Raw genomic sequence first — 27,568 nt, 5'->3', positions numbered from 1 at the left:
CTCCTGGATCCAAGAGTTGCGTGTTTCGGGCTGGTTGCGAATCGTCGTTTGGGCCATTCGTCAGCTTGTGGATGAACGCTTACATGTAGGCTCCAGCTGTGGCGCCGCGCATTTTTGGCTGGGGCTGAGTCGCCACATCTGATGCCGCGGTGCCTCTTCCGGCCGGCCACGTCAATCAATACAAAGCTCGAGCTGTGGCTTGCCCGGAGCTTGTACAAGCTTCAGCCACACCTGTCATACAAAGCAAATATCGCCCTGTGCATTGTGTCTGACTACAGGCGGGAGAAAGCATATTTGTTCATGTTAAAAACTTATTTATTTATTTAATACCTTAGGTAATTTCATCACTCCGTAGGCCTTGGTACATGGTTAAGTATGACAATGCAAAGTCAATGCAAGGAAGTATTACTCCGTACTTGCCACTCCATGGGCAAGTGAACCAGCCCGCGCTAAATCGAGGATCTAAACAGCTGCATCGGTGTCTCGGCGCTGCCCTATCGATATGGAGCCTGTACTTATTTGTACATGGATGCGAGAGGCACGGGAGCACGACTCGACAGATGCAAGCGCCAAGTGCCAAGTTACAGGGACTGCGGCCTCATTCTCATACGGTAACTCGTACGGGTACGAAATACTGGCCTGCTGGGGCTTGCTACCTTGTTGCAATCGCCGTTTGCAGCATGGGGACAAGTGTTTGATTGCTTTGTACTACTTGGTCCGGTCTGTACACTACACCGAAGGCAGGGTGCGAAACTCCGAAGTGTTCGGCACTCAAATTGGCAGGCCGTGTTTCGTAGCCTGAGGTGCCTACATGAAGTGATTGATGTCTGGTGCTCTGTACAGTGTTTGTAGACTTTTGTACCGCGGCCGCATTCACAACACACCGGATGTCGACGATGCAGCCAATTGAGGCAGTCTAAGCTGCTTTCTGTCCCATCCATTCATGCGTTCTGACCTGTAGTGCTTAGAGTCTACCACAGCAAGACGCGTTTCTTTGGGCGCTGCAGATAAGGTGAAACACGGGTGGAGCGAAGATCCATCGCCAGGGGTCCGCATATTCCGTATTACTTGGTGCTTGAGCATGGGGCATTTCGCATCTATCGTGAACTGGCCTTGGTTGCGATTGTCGCGTTGGTGTACTTACTCTGTCCTCTGTACAATAGCAATTCATGTTATGGAGTATAAAATAGTCGCAATGGGTTGCCGTGCTCGTCCTGTCTGATATGACAGGCGAAGAATAAGCATGGATACATGTATGGTATGGCACTCGAATTCGAGGTGGTGGCTATCATCGATGGCCTGGTACCTGTGGTCTGTAGTTGGCTCTTCATATAAACTAGAAGTAGCAAACAAAACGTGATGATCGAGGTCGGTCGCGAGAGCAGCTTTAGTTGCCAAACCCATAGCTTGTTAAAGCTCAGGCCCTCTTGGAGCTCCGTGCCAACCTCGTCTATTGCACTTGTTCCCAGTGACGGATGCGCGGCTGGGGACAAATACGGATGGAGAACTGGGCTGGGGTATCGAAGCGAAAAAGTCGCTTGCTGATCCTGTGATGTCGCCAAAGGAAAGATTCATTTCAACCATTGTTTGATATTGCAGATTGCAGTATTCAGAGCCAAGGTGAGGTGGTGAGAGCCTACATTGAAGGGTCTTATCTGGGGGAGTTGGTGAGATTGAATGAATCAACGCCCCGTCACACGTGCTGGTACCGCACAAGTATCGCGAGGTACCTGCATGGACCTGCCCCTCCATTCAACCCGCGCTTTGCCCCTCGCTTTGCTGCGCGTCAATCGCGCCGTGACCACGGTTCGCCGGCAGATTCACCAATGAGACGGCGGGCAGAGTCAAGTAGACGTGCGTACCTGCGTGAGCCCTCCTGATTGATGCTGACGCTGGACTTGTTTGTCCGAGTGACCGTCCATGCTTTATGCGTGTCGCCGTTGGATCAATCCGTGGATGAGACGGGACCTGAAGAACAACATAAAGCACTGAGGTAGGTACAGTACATGCGCATGGGGTTTGAGAGAGAAAAAAAGTACCTGGAAGGACTAACCACATACAAGTGAGATGGACGAAGCAGCACCTCCATGATGTATACCTTGCCTTGTCATTGTAAGACCCTCGTACAGAGACATCCATAAGCATTCTTGTAATTCAATATCCGCGGGTATGGTATGGGTATCGCTGCAATCAATTGACAAGTCCTCGCATCCACGCAAAGAGCATGAAAGTAACAGCCCCAAGCCGGGCCTAGAGAAAAGGCTTCTGGGAGGCCCCTCCCCTTGTTGCCGCAAGTTCGCGGTCGCCATGCGTCCTTTCATTTCATTTACTTGCTACAGCCGTTTCTACAGGGGCCTTCACCCTAGACGGCTAGAAGCAACAGCGCTGCAGGACTGGGGCGCGCTTCACTGATTCAAACTGACCCCAAACCAAACCAAACCAAACTGGACCGCATTGTGTCCTCCTCAATCGAGACAAGCCACATGAACCCCCGCCGACTTAGCGGTAGCTTGTTTTGATCTGCTCTGCTCCCTCCGGCCTGCAGATTCAAATCGTACTTGTACCCTTACCTGTCCCGTCTGGTCTGGAGAGAGCTTCGTTTCGTTTCTTTCTCTCTTTTCCTTGACGGCTCGTCTCGACTGACTGCTTCGCTCGTTTGCATCTCTCGCGCCATCAGCGTCCTTGCCGCGAGTGATCTGGACACAGCACCATCATAGACAGCGCAGTCCTTCGTTGCCTCAAGCGCATCGTATCACATTCTCGACACCGTATCTCACCTCTTCTTCTCTTCTTACCTGCCCTCCCGCTCTTCCTCTTCTCGCGTTGCTCTCGCGCCCAATGGCTGCCACTTACAAGCAGTTCCTGGCCTCGCCCAGCTCGTCCCTGCTGGCCAACAATGCCTCTCTTCACTATGTGACCACGCTCACGTCCTTCGTTGGCGCCACCGAGATCATCAAGCACCTCAACACCTTGCAGAAGCAGGTCAAGAAGAAGCAGGAGGACGTCCTCAGCCTGATTGACGGCCAAAATGTCATCGCTGTCGAAGTTGATACTTGTATCGAGTTCGTCACCAGCGGCGGGGCCTACCTGCCAGGTCTAGACGACAACTTCCTCTCCGATCGCGAGGCTTTTCTGCCCATTGTGAGTCTCCAAGTCCAGCATAACCACCGTCGCACTTTACCTAGCCACTCTCCTCTGGTATCGACACCAAGGTGTGCGTTTCGTGGCTAATTCCATTGCTCTTGGCGCAATCAACAGATGCATATTGTGTCGTTCGATGACGATGGCAAGATTGTCCAAATCCGCCAGCAGTGGGACCAAGGTTCGCTTCTCAAGCAGATGGAGATCATCGGAAAAAGCGGACGCAACTGGCCTATCAGGGATGGCAAGGAGCAGGTCAGACTGATTGAATCTTGTGTCAAGTCGTCCGGTTTTGCAGCCCCTGCTCAAGCTTCAGCTCCAGCTCAAAGCAGCAACGGCCATAACAAGAACCGCAACAGCTCGACCAACATTATGCGCGACCCTCATGCTTCTCTGCATCTCTTTGGTTCCAGAGAAGAAGCTGAGAATGCCGAGCCTGCGGGTGTTGTCTCTCCCTATGCCGGCGCAAAGCCCAAGCAGCGTGCCTTTACCGACATTTTGACCGACGAACCCCAGCACTGGGATGACCACCAAAGACGCTCGATGTCGCCCCACAAGATGAATGCCGGCAAGAATGTCCAACCCATTCGCATTTTTGAAGGACAGCAACACCCCGAGGATGACTCTGAGGATGATGAAAAGCCTGAGAGATACATTCGCGCCCACCCGGCGAAATACCAGCACTTCGCCTTGGCTGATGGCTCTGAAGAGAGTGAAGGCACCCAAGCGAGCCAAGTCAGTTCGACAAAGCCCGCCGCTAAGGCCCCGAGACCCAAGTCTAAGCATGACAGCACTTGGTCCTTTGACGACTTCACCACCCCTGTCAAGTCGAAACCCGGCCGTGGTCAAGGAACTAACCCCGATGCGCGCAACTGGGATGCAGGGGAGACTTCTGAGCCAGTCAAGGCCCCGGTTGGAAAGGCCCGACGCGATGCTGAGACCCATTTCGAGTTGCAGGATGACGGTGAACTTCCCCCCGAAGAGCGACGCATCGCCATTAGGACCAGAGGCGCGGTTCGCAACGAGAACGCCAAGAACAATGTCTTTGAACGGGAAGCGGAAGATCCCTCCAACCGTCCCCTTGGCAACATCACCAATGTCAGCAAGGACCGGGGCAAGGATTTTGACCCTCACTTCACCATGACGGACGATGCTCCCGCTCCCGCTGCGGAGCGCCAGCCCGTTCCCGAGCACCGCCAGAAGGCCGTCAAGACGATGAACGCGAACTGGTCCCTTACGGACGAATCACCCGCCGTGCAGAAGGAAAACAAGCCAGTCGGCAAGTCGCCGCAGCCCGATACCAAGATTCACATTGCCGGCGACGGCATGGGAGGCAAGAAGGGTGCCCAGCGAGACTTTTTGTACGGAGGCGAGGACCCAACCAGCTCCAAGATTCACATTGCCGGCGATGGCATGGGAGGCAGGCAGGGCACCCGCAGGGACTTTTTGTTTGGGGGCGACGAGGAGCCTGAGCCGCCCAAGCAAATTTCTCGGAAAGGAGGAGCCCCCCAGGGCGCGCAGAGGAGCAACTTCTGGAACTAGTAAATCATACATTTCATTTTCTTGATTCTGCGACAAAGATTGTTACTGTTTCCCCCCTTGTTTTCCTTTTTAAAGTTGTTAGAGTGGAGAGAGAGTGCGTTTGATGGAAGAAAGAGAAACAAAAGAGTTTGCGATACCCTGGGCGCTAGTATGTATGATTTAATGCCCTGCAGGACGCAGCTTATGATTCATGAGTCTTTTTTTACATATTATATATATTGTTTTATGTCTTTAACTTGCTTCTCTACGCTCTTCTTGTCTTTCCTCCCTGATGACTATCGCCAGGGATTGTTGTTCTTTCGTTGATCTGTTTCTTTCCGTACATGTTGCTCGTCTTGGTGCCCCTTAAAAACGGCCCTAGCTATTTATTTCACCTGCCAGATCAAAGTGTATACAAGACTGTTCTAGACAGAATAATTGTCTCCAGTATACATTTGCCACAGTTCAATCATGTTACGAGTTTTAGAGTAGATGAAAGCATGTTTTACATCGTAATATTGACGGATTATATTTGATATAAGGTAGATATACTCAAAATTGAACACACATTTTCGGTCTCTGACGAAATTCCAAAACGCCTTGCTAGATAGATCAAACTGTAAAACCCTCGAACAAGAATAAACAAGTCCCCCATATCACTTAGATAGGTAGGCACTGTTGCAAGAAAGGGGAATAAAATGCCAAGATTTTAACACAGCCATTTGTAGAACCTCTTCCACTTGGGCCAAGTCTCCCACTCTTCCTTCTCCTGCTGCACGAGGATGGGGACGTTAAAGTCTCTTCTACCGGTATCAATGTCCATGTCTTTGATCTTCACGTAGTTCGTGCGGTAGTAAATCTTATGGCCTAAGAAGAAGATGAGGACGATGGGAGCGCCCATCCACTTCAAAAAGAAGTTTTCGGCTTGCGACGCCGGTGAACCGGTCTTACCCTGCGAGGGGATGGGAAAGGCGCCGACCCAGAACTGGGCTGCCAGGACGCTGATGTTGAGGGCGAGGCCGACGTAGGAGCCCATGACGCCGACCTGGGACTGGAAGGGGAGGTCGCTGGGGACGTGGCCGCGGGCATGCCAAGTGCGTCGGAAACGGATGTGGCAGAGGCAGATGGAACCCCAGGTGAAGATGGATGAAAGGCCCGAGATGGCCAGGAGCCAGTCGAGGACCGAGTTTTGCTGCTTGAGATCGGCGAGGTAGGCCAGCAGGCCGAAAGCTCCAGCCACCATGATGGCAACAAGGGGTCGTCCCCGCTGGTCGACGTAGCCGAGAATCTCAGGGGCCTGGCCGAGATTGGCGAGGGCGGCGAGGGTTCGTGAGGAACCGAAGACGGCCGAGTTGCCGACAGACAAGACGGCGACGAGGATGACGGCGTTCATCACCGAGGGGAGGACGTCGATGCCGGCTGACTCGATGGCAATGACGAACGGCGAGGCGTGGGCGTCCGCGTTGCTGGAGCCCATCAGATCTGGGTCATTGTACGGCACGAGCAAGCCAACCAGCGTCAGGGCGACAATGTAGAAGAGGCTGATGCGCCAAAACACCTGCTTGATGGCTGTCGGGAGCGACTTTCTCGGGTTTGCCGTTTCGGCCGCCGCCAATCCGATGAGCTCGGTCCCGGTGAAAGCAAACGCCGCCGTGACGAAGACGCTGCAGAGACCCTTGAAGCCGTTGTGGAAAGCGCCGGGATTGTCCCAATACTTGCCGCCGATGTATCCGCTTGTAGGAGTTCCGCCGAGGTTTAAAACGATGCCGAGGAGGCTATGGCATTGTTGGTTAGCGAATGGACGATACGACGTGCTGTCAGGCTTTGCTCAACTTACATGAAACCAATGACGGCAACAATCTTGATGAGGGAAAATGTAAACTCGGCTTCACCATAACCTTTAACGCCAAACATATTGATGGTGATGATGCAGACGATGAATACGGTGACGAAAATGGCCCTTGTGAGATGACTATCCCAGAAGCCAATGGTTAGAGATGCTGCAATAATCTCCAAGGGCAGGATCGTCAGCCACTGCATGGCGTAGCTGGAAAGAGGCAATAGTTAGCAGCTGTTGGACATCATCATCAAGAACATAGGAGGATGACCTACTTCCAGCCCAAAGCGAATCCCCAAGAGGGGTCAAGGAAACGGGTAGCCCATGAAGAGAATGAACCGGCAAGAGGGTATATGACTGCGAGTTCACCCAGCGCCTGACATGTGCAGTACAGCATTCCGCCGACGATGGAAAAGGCCAGCAATAGGGACGCCGGGCCACCCGCAGCCAGCGCTTTGCCGGATGCCACAAACAAACCGGTACCTAGACGCGGGTTAGCAAGGCTACTTTGTAGATAATGACCGTAACGGCACGAAGGGGTTGAAATGAATGGTTGCGCACCTATAGAGCCCCCTATAGCAATCATCTGCAAATGGCGGCCCTTGAGCTTCCTCGACAGTCCGTTGGAATGCGCCGTCGCCAGCGCAGCCCGGCGCAAGTCGTAAAACGGCGAGCCATTGTTGTGTCTCCTGACGCTCTCGAGCGGGCCAATGTCGTCGAGGTCTCTGCTGGGGAAGAACTTTGAATTCGGGTCGCGTCTGAAGCTGTTGATGAAGCGGTCCATCCGCGGCTCCTTGACATCGTCGTAGTTTGGCTCCCGCATGCTGTAGGAGCTTCCGTGAGTCAGCGACTCCTCCTTGATCTTGTAGTTGCCAAACGGGTTGAGCTCAATGTCTCGCGGCGGCGCCATCGCTGCCCTTTTTGCGCGCGAGGGTAAAAGGGAGCGGGTCGCCGGCAATCGATAAGACCGGCGGCGAAGGATGACGATGCGATCAAAGCGTTTCCGGGGGTGTGAGAGAGGCGTTTGTCTTTGTGTGTATTTGTAACTAAGGTAGGGAGTAAGGTATGTGGTAATATAAGCAGTGACCTCCAACTGGTAATACCGTAAGTCGTCGTAGTCGTTTGCTATGTTACGAGGTCGAGTCGAGGAGAGAAGGGGAGAGAAAACCGGCGTGTGTCTCGAGTTAATTCGGGGTGTCGTCGCCTCGGCTCGAGATACCGACTCGCAGAGCCAGGGTGTTGAGTTTCCCTGCCATGCACATGCAGATGCAGAAGCTCAAGAGTTGAGTGCGTGAGTCTGCATGGGCAGCGTCACACGCATGGATGGTCGTCACCAATGGGAGCGGCAAGGTTGTTCCCGGTAGTGTAGCAGTACAGTAGCAGTGACAAGAAAGAAAAGAGAGAGTTTGACACTTGGGGGGAACTTGTAAATTAATAAAACGGCCTAGCAATGGGAAGGGAATAGTAAGAATCAGAGAAGAGGTGGATAACGGCCATGGAAATGGCTAGAGGAATTAATGGTGGTGCCTTTTTTATCTTGTCGGACAAGGGGTGGCGCAGACGAGACAAGGCCTGGAATACTGTACTCGTAGTACATGGTGAGAGATGGCGCTCACATCAGGGCTGGCCGTGGCGCTGTTGATCCTGCCACGGCTCTACTAACACGACAGATGTACAGCTACTTGACATTCAGCGTTGGAAGTGCGACAAAGAGATGGGAGGGCTGAAAGGTTGCTGCACGGCATCGGCCTTTGTGTTGACGGATGCATGCGCGAGTACGAGTAACAGGTAACAGGCAGATAGATCTGATGCTAATCGGCTTCCCAACCCAGCGGGATGCGACGTTGGGCTGCCTCGGTTACCGTGCCAGTCGAGAGTGCAAGGATGCAGCGCTACTGCAGCAATGCGATTCCCACGGATGTCGTTTGTCGAGCGGCTGTTATCTGCTGCCAATACTGTAGCCCAAATGACAGACACTTTGCTATCATCTCCACGGCCTATCATACACCCAATCCAATGCCTATCCATGCACGGTAAAATAAACAAAAAGAGACTTGTGGTAGCGCCAACAGCTGATGCTCGTGCGCGATGCCATGCGATGTGACTCCAGAGCAAAACGGGGAAGCATGGCGTTGCATCTGCCAGGGTCGAAACTGGGGCGAGCGCTGGAATCAGGTGGGGTGGAGACGCCGATAAGGGGACCACCAATGGCTTCAAATTAGCCGGCAACAAGGGACCAGAGACACTCAAGTAAAACGTGCAGAGTATCGCAAGTGCTGTATCGTTGAGCCTCACTCATCCATCCATCTGACAGCGCAGTTCAATCATCACATTTGTAGCAACTACTTAGCCTATACCCATCATCACAGCGTGTGATCAGTAACTTGCAGTCCAGCAGCCCCCACTGACTCGCCCCAAGAAATTCGCCTCATAATCCAAACGCCTCGTTCGCTAAATCCAGCACGCGATAACGCCTGATCCCAATCAACGGGTGAAAGCCACCAGTAGCGGTCCGGGCTTACAGGCCTTGATCCGTGGCCCCTAAACCGCCTGCTGTCAGCATTCCTCCACGTGGCAAGGAACGCTCTTCCCCGCCTCATTTTAATGAGAACATTCAGGGACCAGGCCTCGATATTCCGATTCCGCCATCGATAACATATGAGAGACTACAGGAAGTGCTACTGCTACCAATCCTGCAGTCATCCTAGCCGGTGACCTATGTTGCAGCAGTCATCAAATTACAGAGACTGACACATGATAGATGGTAAGCAAAGGATAATCAAGGTCATACATGTCGTACTTTATATACCTAGATGCCTCAGGTAGGTTATAGAGATACGCGTCTATACATATTCAACGCCAACATAAACCGATGCTGCAACGCCAAACACTACAGTACTTAGTAGTTATGCTCAATATAATATCATTGATGCCCACTCCCACCCCATCTTCATTCACATTCATCCAACTCTTTGGTCAGTCGTCTTGGGCGTCCTGGCGATCGAACCCGGAGGCTTTCGCTTCCATCCAGTGGAGAACAACGGTCCCATGTCAAACCTGGGGAACGGATGAGCTTCCGTGTTCAGCACAATCTTGTCCAGTGGCAACAAGTCGTTTGGCGAGAAGAGGAGATACATGTACTTGAGTGTCTCAGCCTGAACAGAGAGCATGCACGCGTTAGTGACCATAAGCTCATGATGAGGAAAAGGGGGCATAAAAAAAAGATGAGAAACTACGCGACTTACCAGCCAGAAACTTTCCATATTATCCTTGACCGTTGGCGGGATGGTGTTGGCATCAAGCAAGCTCGTGAAGCCCCCTTGGTCCTCCACCGCAGTATAGTTGGCGAATGATCTAAACATGTCCCAGCCCCATTCGCGGTACTTGACATCGCCGGTTATCCTCCACATATAGAATAGACTCTCAACAGTCTCTGGGCGTTGCAGGTTGTGCACGTCGTTAGAGTGTACCACAAAGTCCTTGCGCCACTGGGCATGCGGATCCTCGTCAAAGTCGGCCGGCGCTTGATGAGGCGCCGATTCCTCCAGCGGTGGGTTAGGAATGTTAAAGTAGGTGATTTCAGCGGCCAGGCCCGTCTTCATGTACTTGTACATGCCCCAGCAGGTTTGCATGAGCTCTCTTGCCAGCTGCATGTCGTCGTCCTGCTTCTTGGTCCAAGTGGGCAGTTTGCGCGCCTCAGCCTCGGTGAGGCCACCGGTGGCCGCCAAGGCAATGGTCCCAGGCATGAAGCAAACCAAGTGATCCATCTTTGGCGACATTGGATACTCCAAGCCGTCTGGGCGCTCAGCGATGATGGTGAAGCCGGAAGGCTCCGTATAGGTCACCAGGTGCTTTCGCACGCCCGCAAGAGCTTCATTCCACATCTCTTCATAGATGGGCTCCTGCTTGTTCGTCTGAAGATATTGCTTAATGAGGTACTCATAATAAGAGTCCCCCCTGCTTCCCAGTCGAATATTCGAGCCTCGGAATTCGCCCGAATCTGCGTAAATGTAGATGGGAACGAGACCATCTTCCGGATGATTGTCATCGATAACCTCCATCACCTTTTCAACCTTGTCCCAGAAATTCTTTTCGCCAGTGAGCTTAGCCAGATACTTGAACTCTAGCTGAAGAGTCGTGGCCTCAGCCGTGGAAGAAGCTCCATTGTCGGAATGAGACGGGAGGCCCTTGTACTCTGCCAGATTGACGCTAGCATACGGGACACCAGAGTCAGAGTCAAAGGCAGAAAGCAGCCTGTCGGCCAGATCTCTAGCTTTCTCGAGATATAAATCTTCTCCAGGGGCCCCTTCGTCGTCCTCGGCCAGGGGCGCAAGGGTAGGATATTCGGTAGATAGATAGTGGGCGGAGAGCAGCCCACCCAGCATACGGATGGTGGTCTCAAAAGTATTGACGTCTTGGTCTTGGTCCCAGGTCAGTGATGTAGAAAGCCATTCTCGTGCATGTTGCAGGCGTGATGTCGAGTTCATCAGTATCATCGTGTCCAGAGCGTCTATGATGATCCATCCAAGACCCTTCTTAGCCATATTCCTGCCACTCTTCGAAACCGGGTGAAATTCATCCTTGCCTGGTGTCATCACATAAAGTAATTAGCAAAACAGAACTCTTCCATGGCAGATGTCGAGCCACCAATATCACATACCCCATGCATAGCGTTCGTAGGCATCCCAGCTCACCTCGAAGGCTTCGACCACGCTCTGCCGCCGCTCGTCCCAGTCGACATGGTCTCTGTCCTGAGACATGCGCAGCCAAGAGAACGCCGACCCGGAAGACTTGGCCTCGGGGTGTCCCGAGAAGAAGCCCATGATATATAGCAGAAACACCACCGCCGCCGTCAACGTCCCCAGCACCTTCTTGCGCCGCCACCAAGGCCGCAGTCGCATTGACGGTGCATAGGCATACGGCTTGTCTTTGTACATTGGTAGTGTATCCGACTCGAACAAACTGCTCTTGAGAACTCCCGGCCCGCCTCTCCGCGACAGAGCGGCCCAGGCGCGATCTTCGAGTGCTCGACTGGGATCCCCAAAGTCGGGCACGTGTTTGGGCATGGAAAAAGACATTTCTAGTGCATTTGCGCTCGCCTGCGTCGCTGCCTCTCGGATGTTCTGCGCCGCTCGCAACGCTGTGTCTTTGAATATGTTTTTGCTGTGTATGCCGAACGGGTCGCGGATCATTGGGTCGACGGGGTCATGTCGAGGAGGAACGCGATGTATTTTGGCCGGAGGGGAGCGATTGGAGGCGGCCAACACACTGAAAAAGAAAGAAAGAAGCAAACTCGCAATTCAAACTGCTGCTTCAACAAAATAAGAAACTGGGAAAAGAAGCAATGGCCCGTCACGCACACGAGCCCATCTAGGGGTCCTGGCTATTATAAGAGCGGACTCCTGGGGATGGTAAAAGGACATGTCACCTCCAATCGATAAGGTTGTATCGCCGGTTTGTTAGTCCGAGGTTTGATCCCAGCCAAAAATGTGGACTTGCGCCCATGGGGGAACATTCCACGCTACAAACTCCAAATCAAGCCTCACATATTCTACAGTTTTTTCTCAGCGACATATTCCGACATACAAGGTGTTTAAATGTCTCTCTCGAAGATTAATTCTTATTCTATATACACTTGCACTGCAGCCTAGCATATGTTTTACTTTAAGCAAGAGCGGGATTCGACCCATAATTAGTCGCACATCTCACACATCTCAGCCTCCCCCTGCATCTACTTATTGTCGAAGATCTCTAAGGATTGTTGAAGATCTCAAAGGAGATAATAAAGTTTTATCAACGGTACATCCCGTAACGAGTATTCTGACTACGGCTGTTATATCTGCTCGGCGAATCAGGTGTAGAAACATGGACATCAAAGAATTTCCCTTCCTAAGCCCGGAAGAATTCTCCGAAGCATGCCATCATTTTGATAGCCGCTATTGCAGAGCAACTTTGGGGCCCATGAGGAAGAAATGGAAGCTCAGACTGTGCAACTCTCTGGATCTCACATACTCAGCTTCAAGTGGTTACACAACATACCTTCAAATAATCCGCCCTTTGGAAGAGACGGTGGACCCTGAAGACATATCACTCGATTTGGGTAGTTTTTCAATTTCAGATCGCAATGCAGACGACAGGTTCCTTCAAGGGGACGATGACATGATTGATGCTGAAGAGTCTGATGCGGTATGTATGCTAGCTTGATACCGCTGCTGCAGCAGCTGCTACTGCTGTTACATCTCGACTGTGCTCACACATTTTTCTATCAGGGCCTCATACAACACAAGGCGAGGCCGGGATTCGGCTATGTAGCATACGAGATTCACCTACACCCCACATATAGAGTTCCGTGTCTCTGGTTCAGCCTTCACGATCTCCCCTCAGACGAGCCTGCTTTCAATATCGACACCGTCTTCCGCCGCCTGGTTCCTGACAGCTATAAAGATGGTCTCCGTCGAGGAGTAGGAGGCATCGGAGGCATCTCAGCAGACGTGAGTTTCCATTTCTATTTGCACAAGTTAATTATGGTATCCAAAAGATCTAGTGTCGGTCCGGCCGCACTAACAGCTTGCCTATAGCATCACCCCATCACCGGGGTCCCCTCTTTCTTTCTCCATCCGTGCCTATTAGGAGACGCTATATCCAGCTTCCAATGTTCAAGGGAGAATTATCTCATGATCTGGTTCGGCCTGGTTGGGGGGTGCGTCGGCTTGTGGGTGCCCAAGGAAATGGCCACCCAATAACGGCACTGTTTGGACGGAGGAACCCTCGTCCTTGATTGGGGTGGCCTCGTCGTGAGTAGGCATAAATCATTCGTCATCGCTGTCCTCTTCCATGGCCACATCCTCCTCGCTCTCCTCTTCCTCCTCGTCGCGCGTTCTCTTCTGACCGCGATTTTCATCTTCTGCACTCTTCGCAGCTTGGCTGGCAGCTGGGCCTGTGGGTTTCTCGGGGGCTGTTCCGGGTAGCGGTGCGTTGAAGATGCTTTGCTGTAGTTCGGTCTGTTCCACAGTGGCAGCGCCGGCTGACGTCGTGGGAATCTTGAACGTGCCGTCGAGCTTGGCCACGAAATGCGATTTGGACTTGGCATATTGGATTTTCTAAAGAGGGTTAATCGCCAAGTCGTCAACAGGCCATGTAAAACCGGGGAAAACGCACCATTGGGCGACCCAAGAAAGTCTGTCCATCCAATGACCTCATTGCCTGAGTTGCTGCCTGGATATCGCGAAACACAATGTGTGCCTGGCCACGCATTTCCATTGTCTTGAGGGCGACGATGTCGAGAACCGGGCCAAAGGTCGAGAAGAGCATGTAGAGTGCCGTTCGCAGGTCAGGTTTTTGTATCTTGGCTGATGGAAGATTTGTGACATATAGACTAGACACATCTTAATTAACAACATGATACACTCGGATTGTCCGAGAGCAACTCACGTCTGATTTGGAGGAATCGGTTGCACTTTGGCGGGTAGAGAGGCGTTTGGCGCGAGACCGCGAGGAGCAGCAGCCGACGCCATTGTGCAGTTCAGGAGGACCCAAGGGTTTCTAAAAGAAGGGAGTAGAAAGGCTCTTCGTCTCGAGATGTATAACAGCGTCCCTGTGGCTCGTTGTCGTGTCGAGAAATTGCCGTGTCGTTGTTTGTATTGATGATTGAACTGATTGATTTAAGCGTGGAGTTTTTTTGGTTCCTAGGCCGGTGGTCTTGCGAGCGACGAGTGGCCCAAGCTTCCCCGTTGCTACAAGTACAAGTACCAGGTACCTCGACTTTAGCTGCCACTTGCTTACAGCCAGGGGCTCCATGTACGTACTCGCAGCAGCAACGTCACCCCGCCATCTCGTCGCTATTACTACAACCTCGACCTCTCCAACTCATACAAGCAAATCCTCTTCCCCCAATCCACTCCAGTTTCGACCTCTTCGTCTGCGATAGTAGAGAGCTACTCCTATCGACACAATGGCTGCTCCCGAAGTTCACCACTTGTTCCACAACCCCATTGCCGACCACTCCTTCTCGGCCGACCACGCAACTCTTGCTGTTGCTCGCGACTCAACCGTCGAGCTGTACGGCAAAGCTGGAAATGCCTTCAAGCTGAAGGATGTGCTCAAGGGCCACGATAAGACCGTCACCAGTGTCGACATTGCCCCAAACAGTGGCCGTATTGTGTCTTGCTCTCAGGGTTCGTCCTTTCTGCGTCCCCTTGCCGGCCTCCTGTGAACTCCTCCTGACTGATGCTTCGCAGATCGAAATGCGCTGGTCTGGGAGCCCTCTCCTACCGGATACAAGCCCACCCTTGTCCTTCTTCGAATCAGCCGCGCTGCTACGTTTGTTCGATGGTCGCCTTCCGAGACCAAGTTTGCCGTGGGCTCCGGCGACCGCGTGATTGCGGTCTGCTACTTTGAGGAAGAAAACGACTGGTGGGTTTCGAAGCACCTGAAGAAGCCGATTCGCAGCACCATCACCAGCGTTGCCTGGCACCCCAACTCCGTGCTCTTGGCTGCTGGCTCTACCGACGCTCATGCCCGAGTGTTCTCTGCCTTTGTCAAGGGTGTCGACGAGCGTCCCGAGCCTGGTGTCTGGGGCGAGCGATTGCCTTTCAACACCGTCTGCGGAGAATATCTGAACAACTCTGCCGGTTGGGTCCACTCCGTGTCCTTTTCTCCTAGCGGAAACGCCCTTGCATTTGCTGCCCACGATAGCAGCATCACGGTTGTCTACCCCAGTGGTCCAGAGCAGCCCCCTAGAGCCGTTTTGAGCGTTCCCACCCAGCTTCTTCCCTTCAAGAGCTTGATCTGGAAGGCTGAAGATGAGATCATCGCCGCCGGATACGATTGCGAGGCGTTCCGCTTCCAAGGAGGCGAGGGGGGCTGGCAGCTTGTTGGAACTGTCGAGTCCAAGGGCAGTGCCGGCCACGGTGAGCAGCGCGAGGAGTCTGCCTTGAACATGTTCAGGCAGATGGATCTCAAGGGAAAAGTCAAGGATGACACGCAACTGAAGACGATTCACCAGAACACAGTTTCCACCATTAGACCCTATGAGGTGTCTGGCGGCAGAGTTACCAAGTTTAGCTGTAAGTAACACTAACTTTCTCCTTTTCTCTCGGTACCCGAATGGCAATTGGATTGCTGACAATTACTTTTAGCAAGCGGTGTTGATGGACGAGTGGTGGTTTGGAACGCTTAGAGTCAATGATGGCGAGGGGTTACATGATACGTCTTCTTTGTACAATAGCTGTCCAGTACCAATCGGTGGTCGTGGCGGTTACTGCCTACTAGAGCTCCATGTCAAGATATAAATAACTGGCCCAGGTGTATTTAACTCATTGGATTGTAATAGCGTGTAAGAATATTTATATATCAAACTTTTACACTATTCCTTCCCCAGACCTCTATGGCAGGGCAATGGCCTCAATCTCAACGTCGACGTTCTTGGGGAGCGTCTTGACAGCAACGCAGCTTCGTGCGGGCTTGTGAGAGAAGAACTTTTCGTATTCTCCGTTCATTTCCTACAAACAATGAGCAATGAGATCGGGAGCTCTTCAACTTCAATAGGTATTGATAGCAGTGACTTACGGCAAAGTGAGCCATGTCGGAGATGAAGATTGTGGTCTTGACGACCTTGGAGATGGAAGAGCCAGCTTCCTTGAGGACGGCATCGAGGTTTTCGCAGCACTTCTTGGTCTTTTCGGCGATGGTGCCCTCAATCAGGGTGCCCTCGGCGGTGAGAGGGATCTGGCCTGAGCAGTAGATGGCCGTGGGGGTCTTGATGGCTTGGGACTAGGTTTCATTACACATGAGGTGAGGTTGTTCATTTAATATCTGTACATGAGAACTTACGTAAGGGCCCAGGGCTATGTTGCGTCAATGATCAGTTCAAACCAATTGGAATCATGCGGACGGTGAATTGAACTTACGGAAGGGAGCATCCTTGGTGTAGACGATAGTCTGGTCGGCCATTGTGGACTTTGATCTGACAAAAGCTGTGACGAGTGTAAACTTGGGTCTTGCAGCAGCGAACAAGGCTGGAGGAGGAGCCGCAGCTAGGCTTCTAGCAAAGGGCCGGGCAAGGCTGCGAGAGATTGACAGCGACATTGGGCAACCTACAAGTGTGTTAGGAGAAAGATTGATTCCGGCTGGATTGCTGGGGTTTGGGAGAAGAGTGTTACAAGAAGAATTGAGTTGAAGTTTTGTTTGTTTTATGAGTGTATTTAGTAGTAAAGCTTGCTGAGCTTGGGCCGGGGCCGCCCCTCCGAAGGCCGGAAGCTTTGGCTCACCCCGCCTCTCGATTGCTGTAGCGGTTTTTACCGGCCCAACGAGGTAAAAAGAAGAGGCGCGGTGGGCATCTTACCAATGGTTTACTATGGATGGATGGTAATTGTTGCTGTAGGGCGCGCGCTATGGGCTTGTAGGGCGCATGTTGGACGTTTTGGGCATTACATCAAGTCATGTTTGAGTAGTCTCTCTTCATATCAATTGCCTTAGTAGCATTGAGATTCTGTTCCCATTTCAAGGGTCTAATACACAGGAATGATCTAATCATTGAGCCAAGCATGAGTTGTAGAAATGCCAACCTAGGTATATAATCTCGGGTTCCCATCACTTAGTATCTAATCCACTACTAGATAGGTAGGTAACAGTGTTTTCTTACATGTTGGCTTACAGGTCTGCATCTTGGCTTCGACGCCCATTCCGCCCGCGATAGACTCATACATGATACGCAGGTAAGAAGAATCAGCTTCAACAAGTGGCTCAAATCAAAGTGAGTAAGCGAGGGGCACAACGTGTCTGGTCGAAAAGAGAGAGAAAGAGAGCCATGATTGTGATCGTTTCACTTTGATGAATCCCAGTGCAAATTGCAAATCAACGCTACCGGCTCCTAGCTGCCAATAGCGGAAGTGTCTCAGGGGTGTCGAGCTGGCGCGTCATCTTGATCCATCATTCATAGGGCCAACGGCTGTAGCTCCCCCTTTGCGGCGTCGCAATACCAAATCCGGAGTGGGTAATAAAGGACAGTGCCGTGTATTAATAGCTCCCGTAGACCCGGCATGTGATGGAGAGAAAGACAAAGGGTTGAGAAAGATGCAAATGGATGTGCACCATGTTCAAGATAAGATGCATTTTGGCGGCTATTTACTATTAACCGTTACAGCAAAAATGCTATGAATGAATAAATACCGAGTGCATGCATCAAAATGTAGCCAACGAGCATCTCTCCATCCAGATTCTTTAATCTGCTAAAAATCAATACTGCCAGGTGGCTCAAAAAAACGAGGCACTGCTACAGATTTAGTGGCGTGGCTGACCCCTGCAGCTTAGTGGCTCCAGCCTCGAGTCGAGGGAACAAAGACACGTTCGCCTCAGCTCTTGGGCCAATCCAACTTACGGGAGGCTCAACCATCGCACTCGGGACTCCGCTGCACGACGCATCGCGAGTCTCTTTTTTTTCTCTTCCATTCTCTTCTCTCTTTGACTCGTTTTTCAACCCTTCAATTCTCTTCAATCCGGCGTGAGGCCACCTTTGCATTGTTGTAAGTTCCAGCTCCAGTTCACTGTCTTGCCGAGACATGCAGCCCATTTGCACAGGCCCTAGCTTCTCAGCATGGAGATTTGAACGTTTCCAACATCTGGCCTTGATGCAGAATTGCTAATTGCTCGTCTGTGAAGCCTCCTAGAGCCATGGCTCGATCTCCAACGCCGCAGCCGCCTAGCCTGCGGCAGCGGAACGTTGCGTCCAAGCAGCCCGTTTCCGAATCTACCTTTGCCCCCGAGGTCGAGCTCGACAAGCTGTCCAAGGCGGCAGCTTCCTCGCGCCAGAACATTCAGAGGGGTGAAATTGAGCACAAGCTTGCTCTGACTCTGGTGACTATTCTCGGCTTCGTCACTCGATTCTGGGGAATCAGCCACCCCGACGAGGTTGTCTTTGACGAAGTGCACTTTGGAAAGGTAGGGGATGTCGTATTGGTATAATCCATACTCAACGGCACACAGCTGACTGCTCTCATAGTTTGCCTCCTACTACCTTGAGCGAACCTACTTTTTTGATGTCCATCCCCCTTTTGCCAAGCTGCTCTTTGCCTTTGTTGGCTGGGCGGTTGGATATGACGGCCACTTCCACTTCGAAAACATCGGCGACTCCTACATTGCCAACAAAGTCCCCTATGTCGCGTTCCGAGCCTTGCCCGCCTTCCTTGGCGCATTGACTGTGTCTGTCACGTATTTGATCATGTGGGAATCGGGCTATAGTGTACCCGCTTGCCTCGTCGCTGCCGGATTGATCCTTTTGGACAATGCGCACATTGGCCAGACTCGTCTCATTCTCCTCGACGCTACGCTGGTGCTTGCCATGGCCTGCAGTCTCTTGTTCTACATCAAGTTTTACAAGCTGCGCCACGAGCCCTTTAGCAGGAAGTGGTGGAAGTGGCTTGTCCTGACTGGCTTCGCGCTGTCTTGCGACATCTCGACCAAGTACGTTGGTCTCTTCGCCTTCGTCACCATTGGCTCTGCTGTCATCATTGATCTGTGGGAGCTTTTGGATATCAAGCGACCCAATGGGCCCATCAGCCTTCCGCTGTTTGGAAAGCACTTTGCGGCCCGCGCCATTGGTCTGATTATCCTGCCTTTCCTGTTCTACCTTTTCTGGTTCCAGGTGCATTTTGCGGTCTTGACTCGATCTGGTCCCGGCGACGACTTCATGTCTCCAGAGTTCCAGGAGACTTTGAGCGACAATGTTATGCTGGCAAGCGCTGTCGATATCCAGTACTATGACACCATTACCATCAGGCACAAGGAGACCAAGGCGTACCTTCACAGCCACCCTGACACTTACCCTCTGCGATATGACGATGGTCGTATTTCCAGCCAAGGCCAGCAGGTCACTGGCTACCCTCACAACGACACAAACAACTACTGGCAAATCATCCCTGCCAGCAACGATCAGAAGCTCGGCCGCATCGTAAGAAACCAGGAGCTGGTTCGACTTCGACACATCGTCACGGACAAGATTCTGCTCTCCCACGATGTTGCTTCTCCGTACTATCCCACCAACCAGGAATTCACCGCTGTGTCCGCTGAAGAAGCATATGGCGATCGCCAAAACGACACTCTCTTCGAGATTCGAATCGAGGGAGGCAAGCCCAACCAGGACTTCAAGACTGTTGCCAGCCACTTCAAGCTCATTCACTTCCCCAGCAAGGTTGCTATGTGGACTCACACCAACCCTCTTCCCGAGTGGGCCTACAGACAGCAAGAAGTCAACGGCAATAAGCAAATCACTCCCAGCTCCAACGTGTGGATTGCTGAAGACATCCCGTCGCTGCCTGAAGACCACTCTCGTCGCCAGAAGGAGCAGCGCAAGGTCAAGTCGCTGCCGTTCCTCCGCAAGTGGTTTGAGCTGCAGAGGTCCATGTTCTACCACAACAGCAAGCTGACGAGCAGCCACCCGTACGCCAGCCAGCCTTACCACTGGCCATTCCTTCTCCGAGGTGTGAGCTTCTGGACACAGAATGATACGCGTCAGCAAATCTACTTTGTTGGCAACCCCATTGGCTGGTGGCTTGCCAGCGGTCTTTTGGCCGTGTTTGCCGGCATTATTGGAGCAGACCAAGTCTCTCTGCGTCGAGGCATCGATGCCCTAGACCACCGTAAGTGCTTTCATACTTTCTCTATCTATTATCAATTAACCTATGTCGGCGTACTAACTCTTGATAAAAGGCACTCGTTCCAGGTTGTACAACTCCACTGGTTTCTTCTGGCTGGCTTGGGCTACTCATTACTTCCCATTCTACCTTATGGGACGTCAGCTCTTCCTCCACCACTACCTTCCTGCTCATTTGGCGTCTTGCCTGGTCACGGGATCCCTTGTTGAATTCATCTTTAACACAGATCCAGCAGATGAGGAGCCCTCTAAAGGCAAAGCTTCCGGCCCCAAGAGACATATCACAGCTCGCGAGCGGTTTGCTGGCAAGAGCATGGCCGGTGCCTGGATTGCTTGTTTTGTGATTCTCGCCGTCGCGGCTGCCAGCTGGTTCTTCTTCTTGCCTTTGACATATGGTTATCCCGGCCTGACCGTCGACGAAGTTAACCGGAGAAAGTGGCTTGGATATGACCTTCACTTTGCCAAATAAAAAGGTACAGCTCTCAAAGGGCTAGCCACGGTGTTGAAGAAGGAATATTGGTTCAGGATTAGACAGATTGATGTCAAACCGAGAATGTTCCCTGTGAGGTGCTGTCGACTGTTGTAGTAAAAGTCATGTGGAAGGGGTATGTTATGATGCAATATGCTTGACTGTGTACAATAAAAGGGGGAGGTTAGGGAAGAGCATGGAGTTGGTAAAGAAGAAAACAAGACGTAGTATTTCGCGTCTTATTAAATAAGAATAATCCAAGTACTTTTTTTTTTAGACAAATCCATTTCCGTTTACATCAGCTCGAGTAATAGATATCCGTCGTTGACTGGGACTCTGTAGATGTTCTATTCACCCTTTGTTACGTAAGCTGCGACAAGTATCCCGCTTACTGGAGCTCGGAACCATCACAACTGCATATCATCGTTATCAAGGGAAGCTTGTCAAGCTGCAAGTCGAGACAAACCAATCGCCGCGTCGCGCCTGTGAATTGGCGCGATGGGCTGGCATAATTGCCATTGTGTCATTGTATTAGCGAGCATCTGAACTCGTGCATGTGCTTGTCGTTCTTTCATCTTTGATCAGCACGTCTGCAGGCAACGATGCTGCTCTCAGAAGCCAACAGGCTGTATCTCCGTCGATTGATTCGCTGGCGAACGACAAGAGTAGTGCTATTCCTTCTACTCATGATCAACTTCCTCGATATACTCCGAATCCACAACAGAATCGTCCATGGTGACCGAGAACACCTCCTGCGCAGCGGCCGCGGGGCTGCGCGACCACGCGAGAGGATATACATTGCGAGCATGCACTGGAACAACGCAAAGGTGCTGAAAGATCATTGGAACGATGCGGTGATTCAGCTTACGGAGACTTTTGGCGCCGACAATGTGTTTGTGAGCGTTTTCGAGAGCGGCAGCTGGGATGATAGCAAGGAGGCGCTGCGAGAATTGGACAGTGAGCTCGAGAAGAGGAATGTGCCGAGGCGGGTCGAGGTATCGGATACGACGCACTACGATGAGATATCCAAGGCGGAGAAGGACAGAGGGGAAGGGTGGATTGATACGGCGCGGGGGAAGAGGGAACTGAGAAGGATTCCCTATCTGGCGAAGCTGAGGAACAAGACGATACAGGACCTGGTTGAACTGAGCAAGAAGGGAATCACATTTGACAAGGTGTTGTTTCTAAACGACGTGGTGTTTACGGTAATTATATGAAGATGGCTGAGGAAGGCGGAGAAGATGACATGGGCTAAACTTGTGGATAGGTCGAGGACGTGTTGACGTTGCTGGATACCAATCACGGAAACTACGCTGCAGCCTGCTCTCTGGACTTTTCGAAGCCGCCGTTGTATTACGATACCTTTGCTCTGCGCGACATTGAAGGAAGGGCGCACAACATGCAGACCTGGCCGTACTTTGAGGCTAGGGATTCGAGAAATGCTCTGGTGAACCATATGGACGCAGTTCCTGTCACCAGTTGCTGGAATGGCATAGGTTGGTGGTGATTTACTTAGAAGATGTCTCCAGGAAACTAATCATCTACTAGTTGTCATGCCTGCCGAGCCCTTTGTATCGTCAACCAAGCTTCGCTTCCGCGCCGTCCCCGACTCCCTCGCCGCTCACCACCTCGAAGGCTCAGAATGCTGCCTCATCCACGCCGACAACCCGCTGTCCAAGACCAAAGGCGTGTATCTCAACCCGCGAGTCAGGGTCGGCTATAACTACCCTGCCTACGTTGCGACTCACCCCCCGGCCAAGTCGTGGGTGTCTAGCTGGGATATTTTCACCGGCCTGTGGGTGAACAGGATCAGGAGATGGACGCTATGGAGCTTTGACGGGTGGGTGGTGAGGTCGAGGGTGGGGCGGTGGGAGAAGGAGAAGAGTGGGAATCGGGAGCCTGGGGAGTTTTGTTTGATTAACGAGATGCAGGTGTTGGTTGAGAATGGGTGGGCTCATGTTTGAGGGATTGTCAAGCTGACGGGTTTCGAGGAGAATTAGAAATCGGTATGGGCAACTAGTCTTTTTTTAATATTGTTTTTTAGCGAATAGCAAATCATCTACTATCTATTATTGAACGCATTTCATGTCTCTAAATTTGAAATTGTTTGTTTGTCAATGGTCTAGATGTAACACTTATCCCCTTGGTCCCTACATAAACCTACAGCGACTCTTCATGACATCTTGAGACGTCACGACGTTTCTAAGCAGGCTATTTGGACGATTCTTTCGCATCTTTTGGACAGCCCGCACGTGTAACTTCTCCATTGGCATCTCCTTCCACTTCTCCTTGCTCTCCTCCATCTCCTGCATCTTCTTCCACACCGTAGGCAGTATCTCGGTTTCTCTCACCTTGTGCAATTCAGATAAAGCTCCCTCATCTTCCGACCTGGCCGCTTCTGCCATCCAGTCGACCGTCTCATCTATCCAGTTCAGCTGCTTGATGGCACACAAGATATGCCAGTTATGTTGCCGACTTGCGGGATTATTCACATATTTCTGGTAAAGGTAAGCATGATCTGGGTCAGGCACGGTGTTGTAAAGGAGGTACCGGACGAGAGACGGGTTGCGGCTAAGGAAGGATTCAATCTCATAGCTGGTGGAGTCGATGGGCATGCAGAAAGCGGTGCGGATGTAGCGCAGGCGGACGCGGCCGCGCAGGGAGTGGAGGTCGAAGGGGGCGGAGGTGAGGTAGAACTCGGGAGGCATGTTGCCGCCGTATAAGTCGTTGGCAAGGTCGGCCCATTCGCCGAAGGGGTCTTTGACGAGGCCTTGACGGAACTGTTGGAGGTGTAAGAAGCATTCTTCGCGTCTTTGGAGTCTTTCTTCGATGGGCATGTAGATGAACACTGGGTAGGTGAACTGGCGGGCACTGGTGATCGGGGAAGAAGGGGTAGGAGGAGAAGGAGAGTCGAGGACTGCGAAGGTGAATGCTGGTGAGGGCTGAGTTGGAGAGGGCGGGGATGGAGAGCGACATTCTGGTGGGAGTAAGATATCATCATCGATGGGATCGTCATGAAGCTCTATGGCATGTGGATATGATCCCCATTCAATGATCTCAGTGTAAGCCTCACTGGGGTTGAAGATGGAAGATGCTTCCAGGGGCGTGGCGTCTGGGGTTGGCTCTACTTGGGAGTCAGCTGCTGATGTAGAAGATGTATTGTTACCCGAAGCTGCGGCTGGTGCGCCAGATGAAGATCGTTGGCCAGGCATGGTGGTGGATAGCCTGCGGCGGAGGCCGGTTGAGATACGTCGAATCAGGGGCTCACTGGAAGACCGAGGTCGATTGAAGAGAGGCATATGTGGCTCGAGCAGTTCCAAAGAGGCTTTTGGATATGTTGAGTCGTTACCGGGTGATCACATGGTTCCATAATGGAAGAATGGCAGATGGTCTTATATCTACGATATATGAAGCGTGTTCAGACATGTTTCAAGTTGAACAGCATTGTAATGTGCCTAGGATGTGATGAACGTCTTGAGAATCTGGGGATGAATTTGAAGTTCAATCACTACGTAGGAGATGCTGGTGTTTGTAGGTATGAACAGGACGATGAGTACAGGCATCATTGTTTGGGCATGAGAACAATAGCTGAACAGCTACAAACTGCATCCATGGTGTTTTGAACTTTTGTAAGCCACACAGAATCTGCTTGTCAAACAGCCAACTCTAGAGACTATATTACTTGAGCATTTCAAAATTGACAACAGTTGGTGCACAAGAATATCTACAAGGCTTATCCTGGTTTAGTTTAACCCCTTTACGGCCAAAAATAGAGGCTGGTCATGAGGTTTGACCATCGATCTAGATAACCAAGGGTACGTGTAGGTTAGCCAGATCGTCAGCAACCAGGGCGCATCACAACGCTTCAGCTCCGCTATGAACAAGAAACACAAAAAAAAACTTTAGTTTCAGCTTTGAATGGTTTCATTTCTCGTATCGCAAATGTTCAGGGAATTATGAAGCTGCCTGGAAATAATTTCGGTGCCTTGCGTATAAAGGGGGCGTGTGAATATGGTTACTAGAACTGATGCTATTTCCAGAATTTAATTCGACTGCCTGAGGAATGGAGTCGCACAGACATGGATAGTACGCGCAACCCCTTGCGCGCCAGATTTCGTCAACGTCGACGTTGCCGCTCCTCGGCTAGGTAGGCTAAACACAAAAAAGTACTACAGAGCAGCAAATAGAGTATGGAGTAAAGTGCTAGTAAATACCAAGAGAAGAAAAAAACACCAATGATTGCATCACCAGCCAACGCAAGCCCACAACTTGGCGTTAGAACGGACAAGCGGGAGCTGCAAAAGACCCAAAATCGACTGCGCAGAGCCGCAAACTCGAGCCAAAGGGGCCGCGCTCCCATGCAAAAGCTTGTCAAGGCAGCCGGATTTTGACCCAAGTCTCCATCCCCCGCTTTCCAAACGACCCAATCTTGCTGTATGTCATACTGCCCGTGAGAGCAAATACGGGGGGGATGGTGCTTAGAATTTGGGTGCCTTGGCAGGCTGCTCGATATGAAGCTGCGTGATTGGCCGGAAAAGCAAAAAGAAGAAAAGCAACGGATACGGACTACATGCACCATTACGACCATTCCCCGGCAGATTTTTGGATCATGTGTGGCTTGGGCATGCTAAGCAGAATAGACAGACCGAAGAAGAACGAGAGGGGGAGCAAATGATGGCCTGTTTCTCGCATACTCTTGGGCCTGTATGCATTACATGTACATGTACGTCCAATGTATTATGCCGACATGGACATGGGACAGCATAGCACCGGCAGCGCTTGTGACGGGCAGCGGCCAATACCTGAAGCAGACTTGCTGATACCGTGATGCTGTTGCCGGGCGTAGTCATTGGCCGGAGGCGATTCGATCTGCGTTTGGTTGGCGGCAGGGGATGAGTCAAGCCCGTAAAGATGCATCTTCCCAACCTCGTCTTGGCTGTCCAGCCCTATGTGTGGATCGAGAGGAACAAGTGGCATTGGCCGGATTTGACATGCATCAGACAGCACAGCACAGCACATTGTCACGGTCCTACATGATGCACAGGGGGGGAGGGGGCTTGAGATTTGCAACTCCATGTCTCTTAGATGCTGCTACGGTACTGTACAGCACCGGGCAGTACAGGCTGCTAAGACAGAGCCGCATCTACGCGAGCCTGACAGCGTGAATGAGTGAACCCATGGACAGGAAGGGCGAAAAAGTGCGAGCCCATGCATGATGGAGGTATGTATTACTGCCCATCAGTTGAGATGGAGAGTCTCTCAACTAACATGTCCGACGGGCTACATGTACAGTATACAGAGACGTCCAGCAGTAAGAGGTAATACTACATTAGTCTAGGCGTCAGGGGACTCGGATGTGGCAGATGAAGCAGCCAGAGCCAGTCATGGTCGTACATACACAAAGACTTGGAGATGAGTGGATCGTATGCTTCAGATAGCGTCCAAGACATACGGCTCGCACCCGGATGGTCCTGACGGCGACGACAATCAACGAATAGAGGCCAAGCATCCATCACTGGACACATGTTACATGAGTACGGACAGTGGGTTGAGCCGCTTCAACAAGCCGGCACTAGCCACCCCAAAAGCGGCCACCGAACGAGGAGTGCTATCATCAATCAAAATAAAAGACAAATATATATAAAATAATAAAAAATAGAATTCGAAACACACAAAACAGCAGGTCGCAGAAACCTGCCAACAGCACGCAACTTGGGCGGCCGTTGTGATAGGCGGGCCGTCGAGCCATGGCTGGGCGTCTGTGCTTTGGGCATTTTCGGTGATTGCCTAAAGCGGCATGGCACGAGCCAAAAGCCAGATGGACTCATTTGCATCACTCACTCAAAGCTGCTCTTCTCCATACAAACGAGTCCATTCATTCTCATTCGTTGCTGCATGTACACACTCCAGTACTAATGCAGCGGCACTGCTTTGCTGGCTGTCGCTCTCCGCTGCTTGTACTCTGCTCGGGGCCACTTTTGGAGAGCAAAAAAGTCCCCGGGTGGCGCCCTCTCATTCTAATACTTCATGCACTTTGATCATTCAAGCGGTGGCTCAGTCGCTTGTGGCAGGGGAGCATTGGAACTAATCCTAGTGGCGCAGATGCAAGGGAGGCCCAGACGAGACAAGTTCGAGCAAGAGAAAAAAGACGAAGAAGCAGCAAACAAAATGGAAGCAGGGGGGATCTGAGTGTGAAGCAATAGGACGAGCCAAGAGGGCATTGTTGGCCTTTTCCTGCGGGTCGAAGCAGCAAGCCACACTCCAGCAAGGTCCAACATAGATGAAAGTGATCCCTGCGCCTGCGCGAGGCTCCACGATAGGCTCAAGGCGCTGCTCGAGCTCGCACTGTCGGCACGTCACCAACGGTCACACGAGTGCGAGTGCGAGGTCGAGGTCCCTTGTTTTTTCGTTTTTGCGTTTTGCACCGTCATCGCGCTGTGGGTGGCATTTTTGCAGCTTCTTGCTTGGTGTTTTCGCAACTCATCGTCTCGTGAAACTGGTTACGACAAGAACCGAATCCTTCCACCGCCAAGAGGATGCAGTTATTACTTAGCTCTCAATTATTAATAGCAGTAACAGCAATGCATACTGTAGTGTCGGAAGCGAGTACTTCGTAGTAATCGCACGTCCATTGTCTCCTTTTTTGTCAGCGCAGTAACTAGCACGAGCTGCTAGCAAGTTCGCTCTGATGACTGACCTCATACATTGGGCGGACGAGTTTTGGTCTGGCTTTCTGGCCCTCGAGAGCCGGGGAACCAGTCCGGACGGCCAAGGTCGCACTGCTGATTTCCGAACCGGAATACACGGGAGCAAAGATGGCGTCTTGTTGCTCGCGATAGCTGCGAGACCTGGGTCACTATCACGGGTAGCTGCGTCCTCTGCCGGCTCCCTTGCGCCAGTGCAGGTGCCGGCCCCCAAATGGCCACCCGCAACCACTGACAGCCGCCTGCAG

General features: G+C 51.8%; 10 protein-coding genes across 10 annotated transcripts; 5 read left to right on the top strand and 5 right to left on the bottom strand.

Annotated features, from left to right (window-relative positions):
* Window positions 1–2,538: 2,538 nt before the first annotated feature.
* Window positions 2,539–4,865, top strand: M431DRAFT_509124 (hypothetical protein). Its single transcript, XM_024919237.1, has 2 exons — window positions 2,539–3,141; window positions 3,259–4,865. Exons 1-2 carry the CDS (start codon window positions 2,839–2,841, stop codon window positions 4,681–4,683), a joined length of 1,728 nt encoding a protein of 575 aa, XP_024773796.1. The 5' UTR covers window positions 2,539–2,838; the 3' UTR covers window positions 4,684–4,865.
* Window positions 4,866–5,371: 506 nt separating this feature from the next.
* On the bottom strand, window positions 5,372–7,409 carry M431DRAFT_88089 (hypothetical protein; the record flags this gene model as incomplete). The annotated part of the gene is made up of 4 exons (XM_024923869.1): window positions 5,372–6,437; window positions 6,500–6,709; window positions 6,775–6,982; window positions 7,061–7,409. The coding sequence occupies 4 exons, from the start codon at window positions 7,407–7,409 to the stop codon at window positions 5,372–5,374; spliced, it is 1,833 nt and encodes a 610-aa protein (XP_024773795.1).
* Window positions 7,410–9,253: 1,844 nt separating this feature from the next.
* On the bottom strand, window positions 9,254–11,838 carry M431DRAFT_450163 (glycoside hydrolase family 47 protein). Its single transcript, XM_024915259.1, has 3 exons — window positions 11,160–11,838; window positions 9,745–11,084; window positions 9,254–9,654 (listed from the first exon to the last, which is right to left on the bottom strand). The coding sequence occupies exons 1-3, from the start codon at window positions 11,689–11,691 to the stop codon at window positions 9,460–9,462; spliced, it is 2,067 nt and encodes a 688-aa protein (XP_024773794.1). The 5' UTR covers window positions 11,692–11,838; the 3' UTR covers window positions 9,254–9,459.
* Window positions 11,839–12,364: 526 nt separating this feature from the next.
* Window positions 12,365–13,242, top strand: M431DRAFT_87568 (hypothetical protein; the record flags this gene model as incomplete). The annotated part of the gene is made up of 3 exons (XM_024923811.1): window positions 12,365–12,685; window positions 12,769–12,960; window positions 13,078–13,242. 3 exons carry the CDS (start codon window positions 12,365–12,367, stop codon window positions 13,240–13,242), a joined length of 678 nt encoding a protein of 225 aa, XP_024773793.1.
* Window positions 13,243–13,308: 66 nt separating this feature from the next.
* M431DRAFT_6355 (hypothetical protein) lies at window positions 13,309–14,013 on the bottom strand (the record flags this gene model as incomplete). Its single annotated transcript, XM_024921640.1, has 3 exons — window positions 13,309–13,599; window positions 13,658–13,874; window positions 13,931–14,013. 3 exons carry the CDS (start codon window positions 14,011–14,013, stop codon window positions 13,309–13,311), a joined length of 591 nt encoding a protein of 196 aa, XP_024773792.1.
* A 437-nt stretch (window positions 14,014–14,450) lies between these two features.
* Window positions 14,451–15,677, top strand: M431DRAFT_87953 (hypothetical protein; the record flags this gene model as incomplete). The annotated part of the gene is made up of 3 exons (XM_024923851.1): window positions 14,451–14,673; window positions 14,737–15,564; window positions 15,637–15,677. The coding sequence occupies 3 exons, from the start codon at window positions 14,451–14,453 to the stop codon at window positions 15,675–15,677; spliced, it is 1,092 nt and encodes a 363-aa protein (XP_024773791.1).
* Window positions 15,678–15,829: 152 nt separating this feature from the next.
* Window positions 15,830–16,712, bottom strand: M431DRAFT_509116 (hypothetical protein). The gene is made up of 5 exons (XM_024919236.1): window positions 16,598–16,712; window positions 16,408–16,473; window positions 16,331–16,344; window positions 16,067–16,270; window positions 15,830–15,999 (listed from the first exon to the last, which is right to left on the bottom strand). The coding sequence occupies exons 2-5, from the start codon at window positions 16,448–16,450 to the stop codon at window positions 15,883–15,885; spliced, it is 378 nt and encodes a 125-aa protein (XP_024773790.1). The 5' UTR covers window positions 16,451–16,473; window positions 16,598–16,712; the 3' UTR covers window positions 15,830–15,882.
* Window positions 16,713–17,690: 978 nt separating this feature from the next.
* Window positions 17,691–20,920, top strand: M431DRAFT_145148 (glycosyltransferase family 39 protein). Its single transcript, XM_024912693.1, has 4 exons — window positions 17,691–18,021; window positions 18,158–18,436; window positions 18,498–20,133; window positions 20,204–20,920. Exons 2-4 carry the CDS (start codon window positions 18,170–18,172, stop codon window positions 20,614–20,616), a joined length of 2,316 nt encoding a protein of 771 aa, XP_024773789.1. The 5' UTR covers window positions 17,691–18,021; window positions 18,158–18,169; the 3' UTR covers window positions 20,617–20,920.
* Window positions 20,921–21,047: 127 nt separating this feature from the next.
* Window positions 21,048–22,697, top strand: M431DRAFT_509113 (glycosyltransferase family 69 protein). Its single transcript, XM_024919235.1, has 3 exons — window positions 21,048–21,821; window positions 21,884–22,112; window positions 22,165–22,697. Exons 1-3 carry the CDS (start codon window positions 21,219–21,221, stop codon window positions 22,578–22,580), a joined length of 1,248 nt encoding a protein of 415 aa, XP_024773788.1. The 5' UTR covers window positions 21,048–21,218; the 3' UTR covers window positions 22,581–22,697.
* Window positions 22,698–22,766: 69 nt separating this feature from the next.
* On the bottom strand, window positions 22,767–23,828 carry M431DRAFT_87045 (hypothetical protein; the record flags this gene model as incomplete). The annotated part of the gene is made up of 1 exon (XM_024923755.1): window positions 22,767–23,828. The coding sequence occupies one exon, from the start codon at window positions 23,826–23,828 to the stop codon at window positions 22,767–22,769; it is 1,062 nt and encodes a 353-aa protein (XP_024773787.1).
* Between the last annotated feature and the right edge of the window lie 3,740 nt (window positions 23,829–27,568).

Source organism: Trichoderma harzianum, assembly GCF_003025095.1.
Source record: "Trichoderma harzianum CBS 226.95 unplaced genomic scaffold M431scaffold_7, whole genome shotgun sequence".
NCBI lineage: Eukaryota > Fungi > Ascomycota > Sordariomycetes > Hypocreales > Hypocreaceae > Trichoderma > Trichoderma harzianum.
This window is presented reverse-complemented; position numbering and strand designations above follow the sequence as displayed.

Bases quoted from the DNA above. Each gene is read 5' to 3' on its own strand.
- M431DRAFT_450163 (XM_024915259.1), bottom strand. From the start codon at position 11,691: ATGATCCGCGACCCGTTCGGCATACACAGCAAAAACATATTCAAAGAC. The intron at 11,085-11,159 runs GTATGTGATATT...TGATGACACCAG, and splicing joins CTACGAACGCTATGCATGGG to GCAAGGATGAATTTCACCCG. The intron at 9,655-9,744 runs GTAAGTCGCGTA...CTCTCTGTTCAG, and splicing joins ATATGGAAAGTTTCTGGCTG to GCTGAGACACTCAAGTACAT.
- M431DRAFT_509124 (XM_024919237.1), top strand. From the start codon at position 2,839: ATGGCTGCCACTTACAAGCAGTTCCTGGCCTCGCCCAGCTCGTCCCTG. The intron at 3,142-3,258 runs GTGAGTCTCCAA...CGCAATCAACAG, and splicing joins GCGAGGCTTTTCTGCCCATT to ATGCATATTGTGTCGTTCGA.
- M431DRAFT_509116 (XM_024919236.1), bottom strand. From the start codon at position 16,450: ATGGCCGACCAGACTATCGTCTACACCAAGGATGCTCCCTTCC. The intron at 16,000-16,066 runs GTAAGTCACTGC...CATTGTTTGTAG, and splicing joins CCGACATGGCTCACTTTGCC to GAAATGAACGGAGAATACGA.
- M431DRAFT_509113 (XM_024919235.1), top strand. From the start codon at position 21,219: ATGCTGCTCTCAGAAGCCAACAGGCTGTATCTCCGTCGATTGATTCGC. The intron at 21,822-21,883 runs GTAATTATATGA...ACTTGTGGATAG, and splicing joins TAAACGACGTGGTGTTTACG to GTCGAGGACGTGTTGACGTT. The intron at 22,113-22,164 runs GTTGGTGGTGAT...ATCATCTACTAG, and splicing joins CAGTTGCTGGAATGGCATAG to TTGTCATGCCTGCCGAGCCC.
- M431DRAFT_145148 (XM_024912693.1), top strand. From the start codon at position 18,170: ATGGCTCGATCTCCAACGCCGCAGCCGCCTAGCCTGCGGCAGCGGAAC. The intron at 18,437-18,497 runs GTAGGGGATGTC...CTGCTCTCATAG, and splicing joins ACGAAGTGCACTTTGGAAAG to TTTGCCTCCTACTACCTTGA. The intron at 20,134-20,203 runs GTAAGTGCTTTC...TCTTGATAAAAG, and splicing joins CATCGATGCCCTAGACCACC to GCACTCGTTCCAGGTTGTAC.